Raw genomic sequence first — 19,367 nt, forward strand, 5'->3', positions numbered from 1 at the left:
TACTGTAGCAGGCGGGGAGTGGGGGCGTGGCTACTGTAGCAGGTGGGGAGTGGGGGCGTGGCTACTGTAGCAGGCTGAGCCAGAGGGTATTTAGCCGCTGTAGGAACATGATTGACGCGTTAAATGGGAAAAGAAATTCAGTTTTGGTTAAAGGAGTGCAAACTGCAGTTCGCTACACTTAGAGCTTCAAAGATAAAAAGGTCATGAACACGTCAAAGCAAACAAGGCATTGCGATGCAACGCTACAATGAACACTTCAATACAACACCATTATGCACCCATTCAGTAAGACTGATATACCAGTTAATACTTTGTGTCTGGTGTAGACAGACTCAAACAGTTGGAATGGGATACGTTGGATGGCCTTATTTTGAGTGAGTGTTTGCTCTAGACAGTGTTAGCTATTCAATTGTTTACTCATGACACTTAGCAACACAGCTGAAAGTATTCCTAATATGTACTTTTAATGAAAGTAGCCTACTTTAACATGTCGAGACTTGCCTTCACAAGTGCCCGTAAGAGCTGTACGATCTCATGCCCACCAAACTTTGTTTGACAAATTCTTTAAGGAACATGAAAGTTTGCCCAAAGCCAGTCTAGCTTTTATTCTTTTCAGTTTGGGTTCATGTTGGTGGCCATTGCCAATGTCGAGGTGAGAACTATAAGGTGGATTTGGTGTAAATGAGTTATTTAGCAAGTTTAGAGAATGGGGCAGTGTTGTCCACAAAACATGTAGAGAATCTCCAGTGCATCAGGTTCTGCAGAGCGTCTTGTGACCTCAGCGCTTTGTCCTTTGGTTGGCTGGGTAACTACTGGAGGTGTAGTTTCTGTCATTGGATGCACCTTATTGGAAGGCGATGTGAAGACGGTTACAATGCTGTGTTTTTCAGCCAAAGATTTAGGAGGCTCTGTATGAGGACTAACCGTGTTCTCTGTTCTCTCCTCTGGAGTGTCCGGTTTTTGCTCATCTGGCTGTACCTCAGAATCATTGGCATTTGGAAGGTGAAAGTAGGTGAATGTCCTCCCTGTTTTATCCCCTTGCTCTGTCAAAGTCGGATCCTTGTCGGGCATTATAGGAAAATGGCCAAATAGGGAATATGGAATATTCTCTTTCCCAGAATCCTGCTCTGACTCAGACAACCCAATTTTTTCCTTTACATGCTTGGGTGTGTCTTCATTTTCTGGACGAGGTTTCGGACTTGTTTGGTTTTCCCTACATAACCAGCGACCCTTATCAATTAGGACTGCATCATTTTGGCCAACCCTGGCATTCAGAGTGATGCAATGCGTTGGCTCGTTGAAGCCGCCTCCTGTGCTTGTGGCATTAAAGTATGACAAATCTGGGATGACTTTCGTGTGAGACTCGTTGATGGAGGGCAGCCTTGGGGCATTTGCACCTTTAGGGCCTTCTCTTTTCTTTTTCTCTTTTCGGTTCTCATCAGAACCAGGTCCTTTAGAGCCTTGCCCATAAAGCCGCTCAATAGTTCTTTTTACATAACCCTTGGCAATGGACAACTTGCATGGATCTCTCTCTTCTCTCAATTCTTCTGTGGGTGTTGAGGATTGGTGGTCTTCATATTGGTATCCTGCAGAATCAGAACTTGGGCTGCTCGGCTGTACATCTGTCGTGTTCTTAGCCAGAAACATGTCTCTGATGGATTTCACTCTGTTAGTCTGAATGTGTACCTCTGAATCTTTCACCAAAGCAATGTTTTTGGAATCATAGCTGAATGCCAATGAAGATGAGATGGAATCCATTGATGCCCTATCTGTGGCTTTGTTGATCTTTGATGCCTCTAGATTTGGTTCATTGATGTGGTTCAAGAGCTGTTCGCCAAATGTCTGAGCTGTATTATACGGTCTCATACTCACAGACTTGTCCTGCTCTTGTAGACTGCTGATAAGCTCTGCAATAGTGCTTGCTCTTTCTTCCTTAAAGCTAATCTCATCTCCTTCAGATGTCTCCTCAAAGTCCTCCTGGTAGACGGTGTAGCATTCTGGCGCTTCTAGAATCACATGTTCCTCTTCTGAATAAGTCCCACTTTCCATACACAAGTCTTGATTTTCTATTTCATCCACTTCTTCTATATTTGATTCAACAATTCCTGTGTAGGTAACAAGTGACTCCTCTGATAATTTAGTTCCTTCCTCGTCAGCAGTGTCTTTTACTCTCTCGTTTACCACTTCTTCTTTTTTCAATGTCTTCTCTACTTCAGAACTATTTTCTTCCCATGTGCCTCTTCCCTCATCAATTTCCCATTGTTTTTCTTCATTTTCCTCATGTTTCTTTACAGTGTCTTCTTGTTGCTTTTGTCTTCCTTGCTCCATTCCTTGCAATTCTGTTCCCTTTAACTCCATCTCTTGGCACATTTCTGCCCCAAAGCTAGATTCACTAGATGACATATCCTCGGAGATATCTGAAACAGATATTGCATCACCCTGAAAAGTTCCCTCAATGTTGTAAAAGTTCTTATTTTCCTTTTGGTATCTTTCAGTGATCCCAAGATTGTCCATATCAGGTCTTGCCCGTGAGCCTGCTGTGAAAACCTGTGAATGGTCACTATTCTTAAGGTGTGCATTTATAGCTTTGTCAATAACTGAATTAACATACATGCTCACGTAATCTTCCAGCACAAACTCTGAGAGACTAGCCATCTGCTCTATAGAGTCATTCATTTTCATCTCTGGGAGGGAATTGCTAGCTTTGTCAGAGCCTTCAATCGGATTGCAGATCATGTACTCTTCATCGACATGGTTGAGGGCTGCCAGCTCCTCTCGAACCCTTTCGGGAACGCCTAGATGTTCCATCAGAACTTGGATAGAACGTTCTTCCTCCTCTGAACTTTGATTGGACTCACTCCCATTGGTATCTGGTGTGGTACTTTTAGCTTTATTGCTCAATACTTGGAAGCCCTTCCAGTTCTGAAGCAGCTGAAGAGATGCTGAGTTGTAAAGGTCAGATAGACTTGACCGTAGATGCTCTGCATCCTCTATTACTGCCAATTCCTTTAGAGACTGTAGCATTAGCATTGCCTCAGAACTGCTTAGATTGGTCTCAGTCTGACAACATGTATTTAAATGGCTTAAACCATCCTTTAAAGTCATGACAGACAGAAAAGCAAAGAGTACCCTGGAGGAAGAGCTAAACGTAGATGCCAAGTACCAAAAAAAATCTGGCAGAGATTTGGACGTTTTCAAACATAGCGACCGCTTGTGTTGTGTGATCTCACGAAGTGACTGAATGGAACAGCAAAGCTGATCAAGTACTGGCTTCATATCGGGCCTTACAGCCATTTTAACGGTGTAGAATTTCTGTGCCTGCATATCTATCAGTTCTGTTAGAGGCTTTGTTTGGGTTTCAAGGGTCCTCCTCACAGTGCCATACGAGTGGCTCTTACTTATTAGCTCAGAAATCTTTTGATTTCCAATTGCTTTTGTTACGTGATCACTTTGTTTGTCTAAAAGTGCTTTCTTGTTGGTGTTTGGAGAATATACATGGATCCCCTTCTCATCAAATGTGTCCTTTGTTGATGGTTGTATTGTCTTAGATTGGTAATTGAACAGTGATGCTTTTGCCATTGTGTTATTTTTGGGTATAGCTTCTAAACAGGAGTGCACTGGAGTTGCTTGAGATTGTAGCCAGAGTTCGACATATTCTGATGTTTGCTGTGTCATTGTGCCTTTATTATGCATGTTTTCCATTGGCAGACTGTAATTATCAGTTTGCACTTGAATGTTGTTTTGTTCTTTTTCAATCATCTGTGGGCTCGGGTTATCTGTCGTCTTTTGAACACACTCTGTTTGAGGCTTTAGTCCACTGTCACTATTATTTCTCCTTTTCAGTAGTTTTTGAGCAGCTTTTGCTCTGAGGTGCCTCATAGCTCCTTTCTGACTCAATATATCAGCTCTTATTTTCTTTATTTCTTTCAAGATGTCATCTTTTTTATCTCTCTGCTTTCTTTGTGGATTAGCAGACTTAAACAAGTGATTCTTTTTCACTATTACTCTCACAGACTTCCTCTTTGTGGTTGTATTAACAGTAAGAACTGCTCTAGATACCGAGGCTTCTAGGGATGCCGTAGCTGGCGTTTCCAACACCATTGCCCTTTGTGTTGAGGAGGTGCTTGTTTTGTAGGTGGAAGACATTGGGGAGAGTATATCTTGTTTCCCAATTGACTGACATCTGATGGCTGCCAAAGTCTCAGATTTCATGTCTTCATTAGAGGACTGGAACGTTTTACCTAAAGATACTGCAGAAGATGCTATATAGCCATGTTGGGCATTGCCTGAGAAGTTCTCTTGGCAAGTTTGCTCTTCATAGACGTGTAATATTGTCTTATTCTGGTTGTCCTGGAACTGGAGGACCTCTAAAGATCTGTAGTCATTGGACTGTAGCTGTGTGTTGGTGTTCGTATCAGAGGGAAGAGAGCACCGAGGTTTGGGAACGGGGTGGTTTTGCTTCACTTCTCCATTGACCAGATCTTCCATGTAAGAGTATGAAGAGTTCTTATGAATTTCTGTATCACCGATGCTCTTGATGGAGCCTTGTTTGTGCAAGTGGGGGCAAGGAAGCTGCTCTAACTCCATGTTTGCAGCACACCCATTGAGCTTGCTTTCATTGGGGTTACTTTCGCTGTCCTCTATGGGAACAGGATCATTTTGAGGGGGAAAGTTGTCAGGTAAATTAGCATCCAGGTCAGGACAGGGAATGGTGGGTGCTATAAATTGATTGCACACATTGGAACGACTGACTGTGGTGGTCCAATGTATCGTCTCCTCCTCTTTAATAGTGAGGCGTACCTTCATTTCTACCGTCATACTTCCATCTTGGTTGACTCGAAAGGATTTCTCGATGTCATCATCAGGGGGCATTTGCGTGTCGTCCTCTCTCTCGCCATCCAGACTAGGGATTATTTCTGTTTCAGAAACTGACTCAAGATGGTGTCTAGGAGCCGCTTCCACAGAGCCATTTGGGTTGCCTGGAAAATCACACATACTTCCGGGCAAACTGCTTTGTATTTGATTCACAATGTAGCGTTCTGAGGATAGGGAGAAGGGAAAAGATTTGCCGTTGTGGGATTTCTTTTTTCCTTTGTAATGTTGTAGACAGATGAAGAGTTGTTTGAAGTCAGGACAGCAGTAAAGCAATGCAAGGGAGAAAAATAGGAACACAGATTAGAGAGAGCATACTATAATCCATATTGAAGAATGTAGGTCGGTCTAGGTATTACAGTAGATATGAATGGCTCAGCACTTGCTCCAAGACAGTCTCAGTAATAGATTATCTTGGCATGCAGTGTAACATATAAGACAAATGTTTTAAACAGCCTGGTCTCATTGGCAAAATGTACCTATGGCAACGTTTTTGTAAACCACAAAATACGTACCAATATGTATATATCACTGCAGTTTCCAGCAGAAAAGAACACTAGAGGCAGTATAACAGCATTTTTTTATCGTTTATTTTTTATTTTTTACCATAGTCCATGATTTGTAAACGAATACATTTTGGAGTTTGCGTCCCTTAACCAGCTCCATATGTTCAGCTTTTCTGACATGCCAACCTCACTCAATAGCTCATCTGGTGCAGATGCGTACAAATGCGTACGATGCTGAAAGCTTGGGAACAATTCCTGTGAGAAACAAGTGATGATAAAAGTCGAGTTCACAACACAAGCTAAAATGCTAAGAAGCTAAAATGATATAGATACCAACCTTATTATTTGCTTTTGTTAACACTATCGGGTAGATTTAGGGTTTAGTGTGGGTGTACATTAAAAAACCAACGTAGCAAAACATGCCAGATTCACGCACATCTGTTCCGGGAAAAAACTAAGCTTTTAGCGCCACCCTGTGGACATTTCACTTGGAAAATGTCAGGATATGACATATTGGTACGTATTTTGTGGTTTTCAAAAACATTGACACAGGTAAGTTTTTCCAATGAGACCAGGCTGGTTTTAAAGTATTGAATATATGCAAAGTTTCTGCAGCAGTTCTGTTCTGTACTGAGCTCATAAAAGTAAAATAAATCAACTTACTGGTTGTTGGCCACCGCCGTCCCAATCTTTTAGCTGGTTGCCACGTTGGTGGAGAAGACTTCTGGACATCATAATTGCTTTTTTTGAAGGGTTCTCGGCCAGTGGCCACCAAAACCCCAGAGCATAAGATCAATGCAGGAAGCCCGTCCACCTATGACAATGTGTCAACAACGCAGAGATCAAACATTAGTAATTAAATATAGATATGTTGGAGCACCCCTGCCCTAATCATTGGAAGGACTCATTACATACATACATACATACATGCATGCATACATTACATACATCAGAAAACATGCAACAAACCAATAAAAAAACAGTCACTGGTATTTGCAAACAGTGCAAAAACTGACCAACTCCTGTTCTTCTGAAGCCATTCTATCATTATATGAAGAACAGAGTGGACTGTTTTCATCACTGAATATGACACTGCTCCATGAACCCATGCAGTCATATCTCATTCGGAAGATACTCTCACCTAAAGGATTATTAGGAACACACACTAATACTGTGTTTGACCCTTTCTCCTTCAGAACTGCCTTAATTCTCCGTGGCATTGATCAACAAGCTGCTGAAAGCATTCTTTAGAAATGTCGGCCCATATTGATAGGAGAGCATCTTGCAGTTGATGGAGATTTGTGGGATGCACATCCAGGGCACGAAGCTCCCGTTCCTCCACATCCCAAAGATGCTATTGGGTAGAGATCTGGGGACTATGGCGGCCATTTTAGTTCTGTCAACTCAGTGTCATGTTCAAGAAACCAATTTAAATTGATTGGAGCTTTGTGACATGGTGCATTATCCTGCTGGAAGTAGCCCTCAGAGGATGGGCACATGGTGGTCATAAAGGGATGGACATGGTCAGAAACAATGCTCAGGTAGGCCGTGGCATTTAAACGATGCCCAATTGGCACTAAGGGGCCTAAAGTGTGCCAAGAAAACATCCCCCACACCATTACACCACCACCACCAGCCTGCACAGTGGGAACAAGGCATGATGGATCCATGTTCTCATTCTGTTTACGCCAAATTCTGACTCTACCATCTGAATGTCTCAACAGAGATCGAGACTCATCAGACCAGGCAGCATTTCTCCAGTCTTCAACTGTCCAATTTTGGTGAGCTTGTGCAAATTGTCGCCTCTTTTTCCTATTTGTAGTGGAGATGAGTGGTCCCCGGTGGGGTCTTCTGCTGGTGTAGCCCATCCGCCTCAAGGTTGTGTGTGTTGTGGCTTCACAAATGCTTTGCTGCATACCTCGGTTGTAACGAGTGGTTATTTCAGTCAAAGTTGCTCTTCTATCAGCTTGAATCAGTCGGCCCATTCTCCTCTGACCTCGAGCATCAACAAGGCATTTTCTCCCACAGGACTGCTGCAGACTGGATGCTCTTCCCTTTTCACACCATTCTTTGTAAACCCTAGCAATGGTTGTGTGTGTAAATCCCAGTAACTGAGCAGATTGTGAAATACTCAGACCGGCCCGTCTGGCACCAACAACCATGCCACGCTCAAAACGGCTTAAATCACCTTTCTTTCCCATTCTGACATTCAGTTTGGAGTTCAGGAGATCGTCTTGACCAGGACCACACCCCTAAATGCACTGAAGCAGCTGCCATGTGATAATATGTAATAATCCTTTAGGTGAGTGTATATCAAACTTTAGAATGACACGATGAGTCACGAGACACACTTGAGCCAATGGTATTTCACAATCAGAGCAGTAACGCTTCTTCTGGTAGCAATAGCTGTGTCCCAATTCTGAGTCCCAAAGGTCAAAGCGAGGGATGGTCTAGCCTATGGAGGATTGCTCTTGTTGCCTTGGAAAGATGCAGCCTCTGAATTGGGACGTAGCTAATGTTTAAATGTGTTGAAAATCTCACCCGACATATCAATAATGGCAAGACTATAGCCCAATATATAATGTTATCATGATGATTGCCATTATTGATATGTCGGGTGAGATTTTCAACACATTTAAACATTAGCTACGTCCCAATTCAGAGGCTGCATCTTTCCAAGGCAACAAGAGATGTGTATGTGGCCAAAGGTTTCTTATTGAAATGACCTGCACGTCTAAAAATGATTCTAAAGGGCGTAAACTAGTGACGCTGAGGGCTCCCGACCAAGTGTTGAGAATATACAACAATTGAATTTGGAGTCAACACATCAAACTTAGCCACAGCCACCAGAATACCGTTTCCATGAAAGGCTGAACATGGTCTCAGCAATGCTTAGGTAGGTGGAGCGTGTCAAAGTAACATCCACATGGATGTGAGATGTTCACTTGCTGCCTAATATATCCCACCCACTAACAGGTGATGAAGAGATCATCTGTGTTATTCACTTCACCTGTCAGTGCTCATAATGTTATGCCTGATTGGTGTATATAGAACTAGGTTATTTCATTGAATGTGCACTTCAATATCAATCATAAATTGCAATCTTGCTCTTCAGAACTCTTCAGGTTATCATTATTGATAACGCTGGTTAGGTGGTCTATATGCTCTGCCTCTGGTCCCTTATGTGCTGTATCCCAGATTGCAGTGCAGTGTAATAGGATGAAGGAGTAAAGAGGCTTAGCGTGAGCAGGCAGCAGGTCTTCTTCATTCTGTAAAGGCTATTTATGCTCACACTGGGTCGGCTAACTCGCAGCAGATCCACCCCTGACATGGCCATCACTCTAATCACACAAAACACTGGGAATATATGACTGGATCCCAGTTACGATGTGAAGCTGGCATGTCAACACCAGCATTGGTGTCTCGTCCTGTTTTACACGTGACTCAGTAATGATGCAAGTAGTTAGTAGTTTTAACTCAGTGGTTGGGTTGTTTTAACTCAGCGATTGGGTTGGTTTAACTCAGCGATTGGGTTGGTTTAACTCAGCGATTGGGTTGGTTTAACTCAGCGATTGGGTTGGTTTAACTCAGCGATTGGGTTGGTTTAACTCAGTGGTTGGGTTGTTTTAACTCAGTGGTTGGGTTGGTTTAACTCAGCGATTGGGTTGTTTTAACTCAGTGAATGGGTTGGTTTAACCTGGTGATTGGGTTGGTTTAACTCAGTGGTTGGGTTGGTTTAACTCAGCGATTGGGTTGGTTTAACTCAGCGATTGGGTTGGTTTAACTCAGTGGTTGGGTTGTTTTAACTCAGTGATTGGGTTGTTTTAACTCAGTGATTGGGTTGGTTTAACTCAGTGAGTGGGTGGTTTTACCCCAGTGAATGCATTGTTTTAACTCAGTGAATAAGTCGTTTTAACTCAGCGATTGGGTTGGTTTAACTCAGTGATTGGGTTGTTTAACTCAGCGATTGGGTTGGTTTAACTCAGCGATTGGGTTGGTTTAACTCAGTGGTTGGGTTGTTTTAACTCAGCGATTGGGTTGGTTTAACTCAGTGGTTGGGTTGGTTTAACTCAGCGATTGGGTTGGTTTAACTCAGCGATTGGGTTGGTTTAACTCAGTGGTTGGGTTGTTTTAACTCAGTGATTGGGTTGTTTTAACTCAGTGATTGGGTTGTTTTAACTCAGTGATTGGGTTGTTTAACTCAGCGATTGGGTTGGTTTAACTCAGCGATTGGGTTGGTTTAACTCAGCGATTGGGTTGGTTTAACTCAGTGGTTGGGTTGGTTTAACTCAGCGATTGGGTTGGTTTAACCTGGTGATTGGGTTGGTTTAACTCAGCGATTGGGTTGGTTTAACTCAGCGATTGGGTTGGTTTAACTCAGCGATTGGGTTGGTTTAACTCAGCGATTGGGTTGGTTTAACTCAGCGATTGGGTTGGTTTAACTCAGTGGTTGGGTTGTTTTAACTCAGCGATTGGGTTGGTTTAACTCAGCGATTGGGTTGGTTTAACTCAGCGATTGGGTTGGTTTAACTCAGCGATTGGGTTGGTTTAACTCAGCGATTGGGTTGGTTTAACTCAGCGATTGGGTTGGTTTAACTCAGTGGTTGGGTTGTTTTAACTCAGCGATTGGGTTGGTTTAACCTGGTGATTGGGTTGGTTTAACTCAGCGATTGGGTTGGTTTAACTCAGCGATTGGGTTGGTTTAACTCAGTGGTTGGGTTGTTTTAACTCAGCGATTGGGTTGGTTTAACCTGGTGATTGGGTTGGTTTAACTCAGTGGTTGGGTTGGTTTAACTCAGCGATTGGGTTGGTTTAACTCAGCGATTGGGTTGGTTTAACTCAGTGGTTGGGTTGTTTTAACTCAGTGATTGGGTTGTTTTAACTCAGTGATTGGGTTGGTTTAACTCAGTGAGTGGGTGGTTTTACCCCAGTGAATGCATTGTTTTAACTCAGTGAATAAGTCGTTTTAACTCAGCGATTGGGTTGGTTTAACTCAGTGATTGGGTTGTTTAACTCAGCGATTGGGTTGGTTTAACTCAGCGATTGGGTTGGTTTAACTCAGTGGTTGGGTTGTTTTAACTCAGCGATTGGGTTGGTTTAACTCAGTGGTTGGGTTGGTTTAACTCAGCGATTGGGTTGGTTTAACTCAGCGATTGGGTTGCTTTAACTCAGTGGTTGGGTTGTTTTAACTCAGTGATTGGGTTGTTTTAACTCAGTGATTGGGTTGTTTTAACTCAGTGATTGGGTTGTTTAACTCAGCGATTGGGTTGGTTTAACTCAGCGATTGGGTTGGTTTAACTCAGTGGTTGGGTTGTTTTAACTTAGTGGTTGGGTTGTTTTAACTCAGTGATTGGGTTGTTTTAACTCAGTGATTGGGTTGTTTAACTCAGCGATTGGGTTGGTTTAACTCAGCGATTGGGTTGGTTTAACTCAGCGATTGGGTTGGTTTAACTCAGTGATTGGGTTGGTTTAACTCAGTGATTGGGTTGTTTTAACTCAGTGATTGGGTGGTTTTACCCCAGTGAATGCATTGTTTTAACTCAGTGAATGAGTAGTTTTAACTAAGCGATTGGGTTGGTTTAACTAAGCGATTGGGTTGTTTAACTCAGTGGTTGGGTTGTTTTAACTCAGCGATTGGGTTGGTTTAACTCAGTGATTGGGTTGTTTTAACTCAGCGATTGGGTTGGTTTAACTCAGTGATTGGGTTGGTTTAACTCAGTGATTGGGTTGTTTAACTCAGCGATTGGGTTGGTTTAACTCAGTGATTGGGTTGTTTTAACTCAGTGGTTGGGTTGGGTTACCTCAGTGATTGGGTTGTTTTTACCCAGCAATTGGGTTGTTTTAACTCAGTGATTGGGTTATATTTTTGCAGAAAACAACCTATACACTGAGTTAAAACAACCCAATTGCAGGGTTTGTCCATTTTCAACCCAACTTTTGCATTTTTAGAGTGTATAGAGAATACGGGTGGGGGTGTTTGGGAAACCAGTCGGGAAACAATCATTATGTTCTGTTTGAGTCCTGAAGTTCTGCAATATTTAAAGCTTTCAGGACCCAATTCAAATAAAGAGCAATAGAAGTAAAGAGCTGCTGCTCACCCGTCGGCCGTGCGGAGTGTGTAGCCTGAGCACAGGGAAGTGCATGATCTCCGAGATATGATCCAGCAGTGTGTGGAAGGAGTAGGGGGTCCTCCTGTGCAGCGTGAGTGTGTGTTTGAGCTCTGGCTCGCCGTTACGGAACAGCACCAGCCGCTTCGGTGTGTGTAGCACGTGCTGAGCCGGAGTGTGTGTGTGTGTGTGCCAGGCCATGCTCCGCGCGCTCAGGGGCCGGGTGTGGTACCATGGGGGCGGTCTCCGGCGCGCCCGCTCCAGGTCGATGGGCTTGACGGTTTTGCGGTCGGAGCAGATGTAGGAGTGCCCGTGCTGAAGCTGCTCCAGCGATCGCACCGCCGTCAGCCCGCGAGGGGTCGTGATGGTCCGCACGCCGAACGGCAGAGGCACGCGCTTCGATAGGCTGTCCAGCAGAGCCTCGAAGGTCTTAAAGGTGCGGCTGTTGATGACCACAGGCAGGCCGCTGAACTGCGCATCTCCGCTTTTATAAAAGCACACGCGTTTGGATGGCCCAGGCTCAGGGATGCACGCGTGCCGAGATGTCACGTGAGTGTGACCGCTGGCCGTGGACTGGGCCTGAGCCTTCCGCACCGCTGGAGCTTCACTCATCTCCACGAGCTCACCGCATCCTACGGGAAGAGACGCAGCACATTATTAATGTGTACTGTCACTGATTATGGCCAACAACAAAAAAGAAGAAAAAGAAAAAGGCACATTTGAGGCGTTATAGTGTTTAATACTGACAGTGTGGAAGAATAAGCCCTAATGCACTCGATTTCAAAGCCACGATCCTGCACTGCAAAAAATCCTCTTCTTCCTCAGTATTTTTGTCTTGTTTCTAGTCCAAACATCTAAAATTCTTAAAACAAGAAGTATTTACTAGACAAGCAAAAGTAAATGGGGTGAGACAAATAATCTTAATTCAAACAGAAAACAGGATTATTTTTCTCACCCCATTGGCAGATTATTTATCTTATTTTAAGCAAAAACTGAGTTATTTTCCCCCAAAACAAGACAAACACTGTTGCTTGTCTAGTAAATGTTTCTTAATGTAAGAATTTTTAGATATTTGGACTCGAAACAAGACAAAAATACTGAGTAAGGAAAGCATTTTTTGGAGTGAAATAGTTAATAATAGTAAAACACAAATATTGCGCTAACAAACCATCAATGGAAATAGTTTTTATTCAGCTTTAGGATGATGTATCAATGAATCAATAATAAATAAGTAAAAAAATAGGACTGGTTTTGTAATCCAGATCTAAAGAACTACATTCTCACCTATAAAAAAACTATTAAAACTACATTCCGGAAAATCCGCCATGACAGTCGCCGCGCGGAGGGAATATCACACAGCTCTCGGCCAATCAGAATCCAGAACCAGAAACATCTTGGATAATGTTTTCAACCACATTACAAATAAGTTTTGTAGTGGCATATTCTCCACCCAGCATTAGATCTATTATCGCTCTGTGTGTTTGTGCCGTCGACAGCTTTAACGGCAGGTGTTGTTTACGCGTCAACAGGTCTGGATTATGCTCAAATAATCACGGTTATCTAAATATTACCAACACACCAATGCCTCAAGCGAGGAGGAATGTCTATATAATAATCTTTCTTTAATCAAAAGAAAAGAAATTATCGAACAATAAACAATATTACACAGAACTTCTTGAGTTTATGTGGAAAAGGCGTTCTTTAAAAGGTAAACTACGATAGGCCTCTATATTAATTTAAAAATAATCCAATGTAAATTTTGATAATCGGAAGGACTGGATTTATAATTATTATTTTCCTGTTATTATTACTTTCATATATTTTCTAAACGAATGCATCTTTACAGGTGTTAACACAGCACGAGACGAGCAGTCATAAAGATGGTAAACACTCACCGGGGTCCTGATTTTGAGCAAATTAACGCGACCATTTTCTCTGGCATAAGCGCTGTATCTGAAGAAGAGTCCTGCGATGGAGATGGCTGAAGTTATTTTGAGCCACTGCTTCAGACTTCATTAGCCTAATCTTTTCTCCCTCATAATCTCTCCATCCAGGGCTGGGCTCGCTGCTCTGAGTGTGTGTGTGTGTGTGTGTGTGTGTGTGTGTGTGTGTGTGTGTGTGTGAGCCCGCTAGATTTATGTACGAATAAAGACTTCTCAGTATCGCTATCAATATCTTACCAATGAAAACACAACAGGGTAACGTTGAAAATGATATAACAACACTTTCTATGACGCCTGTTATAAAGGGTTTTCGTTATGCGTTATAAACAACTGCATAATATGTTGTATCATCTGATAAATAATCATAACAGTTACAAAACATTTTAATACTTGCCTATTTCTGGTTATAACATTTAAGAGTAACACATTATAACACCAGATGATGCCTGCATTCATAATGCATCGTAAGGGTATTCATAATGCATTATAAAAATAAATAAAAAACGTACAATGTGTTGTGTCGTCTGATAAATAAGCATAACAACAGTTACAAAACATAATAATACCTATTTCTATAACTTTTAAGAGTGATGCAATTATAACATCAGATGATGCCTGCATTAATAATGCATCATAAGGGTATTCCTAATGCTTTATATAAAAAAAACATACAATGTATTGTATCATGATAAATAATAATAAGAGTTACAAAACATTATAATACTCGCCTATTTCTGGTTATAACTTTTAAGAGTAAAAAATTATATCACCAGATGATCCCTGGATTAATAATGCATCATAAGGGTATTATTAATGCATTATTATGCCTTATAAACAACCTTATAATATGTTGTATCATCTGATCTGATACGTTGTATCATAATAATACTAACCTTTTTTGAAAGTATCTGATGACATCTCAAATCAAATGTTGTTGCATTATTTTCCTGTTAACACTGTGAAGTTGCTTTAAAGCAATCGGACTTTATAAAAAGCGCTACATAAATAAAGTTGACTTGACTATTTGTGGTAATAACATGTTAGAGTAGTGCATTATAACACCAGATTATTCATAATTCATCATAGGGGTTTTCTTAATGCATTATAATGTCTTTTAAACAACCTTATGATTATGTATCATCTGATAAATAATCATAACAACAGATACAATACATTAAAACAATGACTTATTTGTGATAATAACTTTTAAGAGTGATGCATTATAACACCAGATGATGCCTGTATTTATAATGCCTCATAAGGGTTTTCTTAATGCATTATAATAAGCTTTATGACCAACCTTATGGGTTGTATCATCTGATAAATAATCATAACAACGACTATAATACATTATAATACATATTTGTGGTAATAACGTTTAAGAGTAATGCATTATAACACCAGATGAAGCCTGCATTCATAATGCCTTATTCATGACCTTATAATGTGTTGTGTCATCTCATGAATAACCCTAACAACATTAATAATATTTACCTACTTGTGATTATAACTACTAAGAGTTTGATTTATAACACACAACGAACATGATTTTATCCACTTAAGTTATAATGTACATCCCATAGTTTCATATCTTTATATTGTTTACGTCAGATGTGCACAGTATCATATTAGGAGTGCTGATAAAGTCTTCTTATAAAGATCTAAAGCTTTATTATGAGCTCATGCTTTACGTGAAGTCTTCTTATAAACAGCCGTAAGAGGTTATAAGACATTGAGGTGAAATCAAAGCTGTGTGGAAAAGTGCAATACATTCACAATGCAAATCATGTTTTATTCATAAACACTGTAATATTACAAGGCTTCACCAAATCTAACAAGTAATGTTATTATGATTATTCATGAGATGATACACATTATAAGGTCATTTATAAGGCATTATGCATGTATTATAATGTATTAAGAATATCCTCATGATGCATTATGAATGCAGACTTCACCTGGTGTTATAATGCATTGTACTCCTAAAAGTTATAACAAGAAATAAGTGTTATAATATATTGTAACTGTTGTTATGATTATTTATCAGATGATGCAACATATTATAAGGTTGTTTTTAAGGCATTATAATGCAGACTTCATCTGGTGTTATAATGCATTGTAACTGGTATTAATCCTGTTTTTACAATAATTCATGAGATGATTCAACACGTTGTGTATTACGCATGCATGCATTATAATGCATTACGAATACCGTTATGATGCATTATGAATTCTGACTTCATCTGGTGTTAATGCATTGTACTCTTAAATGTTATAACCACAAGTAAGTAGTATAATGTATTGTAACTGTTGTTATGATTATTTATAAGATGACAACATATTATAAGGTTGTTTATGAGGCATTATAATGCATTATGAATACCCTTAGGATGCATTGTGAATTCATACTTTATTTGGTGTTATAATGCATTGTACTCTTAAATGTTATAGCCACAAGTACGTGTTATAATGTATTGGAGCTGTTATGATTTTATATAAGATGACACAACATATTATACGTTTTTTATAAGGCATTATAATGCATAATGAATACCCTTATGATGTATTATCAATTACGACTTCATCTGGTTTTAATGCATTGTACTCTTAAATGTTATAGCCACAAGTACCTGTTGTAATGTATTGTAGCTGTTATGATTTTATATAAGATGACACAACATATTATACGTTTTTTATAAGGCATTATAATGCATAATGAATACCCTTATGATGTATTATCAATTCAGACTTCATCTGTAGTTATAATGCATTGTATTATAACTTGTATTATAACTACTGTAACTGTTGTTATGATTATTTATAAGATGACAACATATTATAAGGTTGTTTATGAGGCATTATAATGCATTATGAATACCCTTATGATGCATTATGAATTCATACTTTATTTGGCATTGTCCCCTTAAATGTTATAACCACAAGTATGTGTTATAATGTATTGTAACTGTTGTTATGATTTTATATAAGATGACACAACATATTATACGTTTTTATAAGGCATTATAATGCATTATGAATACCCTTATGATGTATTACCAATTCAGACTTCATCTGGTGTTAATGCATTGTACTCTTAAATGTTATAACCACAAGTAAGTGTTATTATGTATTGTAACTGTTGTTGTGATTATATATAAGATGACAACATATTATAAGGTTGTTTATAAGGCACTATGAGTGCATTATAATGCATTATGAATACCTTTATGATGCATAATGAATTCCGACTTCATCTAGTGTTAATGCATTGTACTCTTAAATGTTATAACCACAAGTAAGTGTTATAAGGTATTGTAACTGTTGTTATGATTATATATAAGATGACAAAAATATTACAAGGTTGTTTATAAGACATTATAATGCATTATGTATACCCTTATGATGCATTATCAGTTCAGACTTCATCTGATTGTTATGATATGTTGTTATAAGATGCCACAACATATTATAAGGTTGTTATGAGGCATTATAAGGCATTATGAATGCACTTATTTTGCATTATGAATTCAGGCTTCGTAGGAAAGTATTACCATCAAATTCTGTGTTCATCTCTGCATGAATCACTATAGGAAGAAACTGCATAGACACTGAAAGCATACTAGTATAATATCAATAAAATTGATTAATTTAGTCCTGCTTGACTTAGCGTTCACACTGTCGTTTTTTTAAACACAGAACCTAAAGTTACCAAACAAAAGAAGAGTGTGTTATGATGTATCGGAATCCCCCAAAAGTGTTCATGATGTGTTTTGAGCAGCTGAGAACTCGTGAGGAGCTTATGAAGTGTGTAAAGCAGTCCAAACGCTGCAGAAGGAGCCTCATGTGCTGATATTCGGCTGGAATGCGCGTCTCTATATTTAACCCTTTACAGGAGTCTCGGCGCCGGCTCCAGATCCCCGAGCGAGCGCGCTGATGCTGGGAAAATATCCAAGACATGTTTGGGATAAAGATAGAAATTGTTTGATATGTCTGTGCTGGAGCCTGACACACACACACACACACACACACACACACACACACACACACACACACACACACACACACACACACACACACACACACACACTAAACCTACCCATCACAGGAAACATTCTGCATTTTTACTTGAAAAAAAAACTCCTGTATGATTTATACAGTAAGGCTTTTGAAAAGTGGGGACATGGGTAATGTCCACATATTTCACAAAAAAATTACCCCCCCCCCCCCCCCACACACACACACACACATCACTGTCCTAGAGTCAGTTTGAAGGATTGATGAGCTCATGAACCAAAACTGCAGCTTTAAGAGCCTTCACGCCACACACACGTCTTTCTTTTGTTGTTGTATTCACATCAATGGCACAAACAGACGCAGGTTTATTGGGCTACTGTCACTTTAAGAGCGAATGCACAGATCTAACATTGCATTGCATATCTAGCATTCTTTGCCACATCTGTTAATTTTAATTAATTGTTCTGTGAAATAAAGACACTGAGTCTCTGGTCTCTGGAATAACGGGTTGCACGGTTAGAAACCTATTCATTTTGTGATAAATCACGATAGCTACATGTTAAAAAATGCTAACACTGTGCTATGCTAACAATGATGCCATAAAAATGCTAACAACTTGTTAAAACCTGTTAGCAATGTGCTAAATCGTGATAGGTACATGTTAAAACATGCTAGCACCATGCTAGTTTATGTTAACGCTATTATATAATCAAAACCTTTTCTAATGTTAACAACACACACATCGACGGAAAGCTCTGAGACTGCAGGTTCCATATTTAGCGTCTGTTTTGGGATATTGTGACAAATAATCCTCTTCTTTGAAACCAAACTTCGGCCTTTATTACAAAGCATTAACGAATTAAAAGTTTGGATAGTACTTTTTCCTCAAAAGGGTCAGTCATGCCAACAAAATCCGTTCGTTATCTTTCTTTAAGTTGTAATTTGCCTGATGATGTTGGGCTTTGACAGATATCTAATCCAAGCTTCATTTCCAAATGAAATTCAGCATCTGGCCACTGAAGGAGGCTGATCTAATTCACATCCTCGTTTTATTCTGTGTATTATAACACAGTAAAGCACAATCAAAGTGTGTTGGTCTTTCTCACAGCACTGCTGTTGTACAATCAGTCAAGATAAATACAATAACAATGAACAATAAATTGGTTATTTTTATTGTACATGCACAAACGAGCACAATAGCGCCCCCTAAAGGCAATGTGTGAGATCTCATGTTTGGGTGTATTGTAGATTGTCAGGCCTTTAAATAAACAATTATTATAAATGAAAAGTATAGCTTTCATATTGATGATCTCTTCATCTCCTGTTAGTGGGTGGGATATATTAGGCAGCAAGTGAACATTTAGTCCTCAGAGTTGATGTGTGTGAAGCAGGAGAAATGGGCAAGCGTAAGGATTTGAGCGAGTTTGGCCAGATTGTGACGGCTAGACGACTGGGTCAGAGCATCACCAAAACTGCAGCTCTTGTGGGCTGTTCCCGGTCTGCAGTGGTCAGTATCTATCAAAAGTGCTCCAAGGAAGGACCAGTGGAGAACCGGCCACAGGGTCATGGGCGGCCAAGGCTCACTGATGACCGTGGGGAGCGAAGGCTGGCCCGTGGGGTCCGATCAAACAGACGAGCTACTGGAGCTCAAACTGCTCCAGAAGTTAATGCTGTGTGACGTTAACCTTTAAATCCACACTCATTCTTCTCTCGCATATCAGCTCGGAGAAGAGTTTATTTTAAACAAAAAGTATGAATATATTTGAAAAGAGGAGTTCCTAATGAAGTGTTTATTGCACTGTAAAAGTAATACGCTATATTCACTCAATAAAACTGTGGGAAGAGAATACAAGCAAAATAACATTAATTGACTAAATAACTACTTTTGATCAGTAATGAGATTAGTCAATCATTTTTCTTTAAGA

General features: G+C 40.0%; 1 protein-coding gene across 1 annotated transcript; it reads right to left on the reverse strand.

Moving 5' to 3' along the window:
- LOC137082335 (oxygen-regulated protein 1) lies at positions 1–13,517 on the reverse strand. The gene is made up of 4 exons (XM_067447710.1): positions 13,381–13,517; positions 11,477–12,117; positions 6,042–6,192; positions 1–5,090 (listed from the first exon to the last, which is right to left on the reverse strand). The coding sequence occupies exons 2-4, from the start codon at positions 12,095–12,097 to the stop codon at positions 700–702; spliced, it is 5,163 nt and encodes a 1,720-aa protein (XP_067303811.1). The 5' UTR covers positions 12,098–12,117; positions 13,381–13,517; the 3' UTR covers positions 1–699.
- Between the last annotated feature and the right edge of the window lie 5,850 nt (positions 13,518–19,367).

This window comes from Pseudorasbora parva, chromosome 1 (assembly GCF_024679245.1).
Source record: "Pseudorasbora parva isolate DD20220531a chromosome 1, ASM2467924v1, whole genome shotgun sequence".
In the NCBI taxonomy this organism is placed as follows: domain Eukaryota; kingdom Metazoa; phylum Chordata; class Actinopteri; order Cypriniformes; family Gobionidae; genus Pseudorasbora; species Pseudorasbora parva.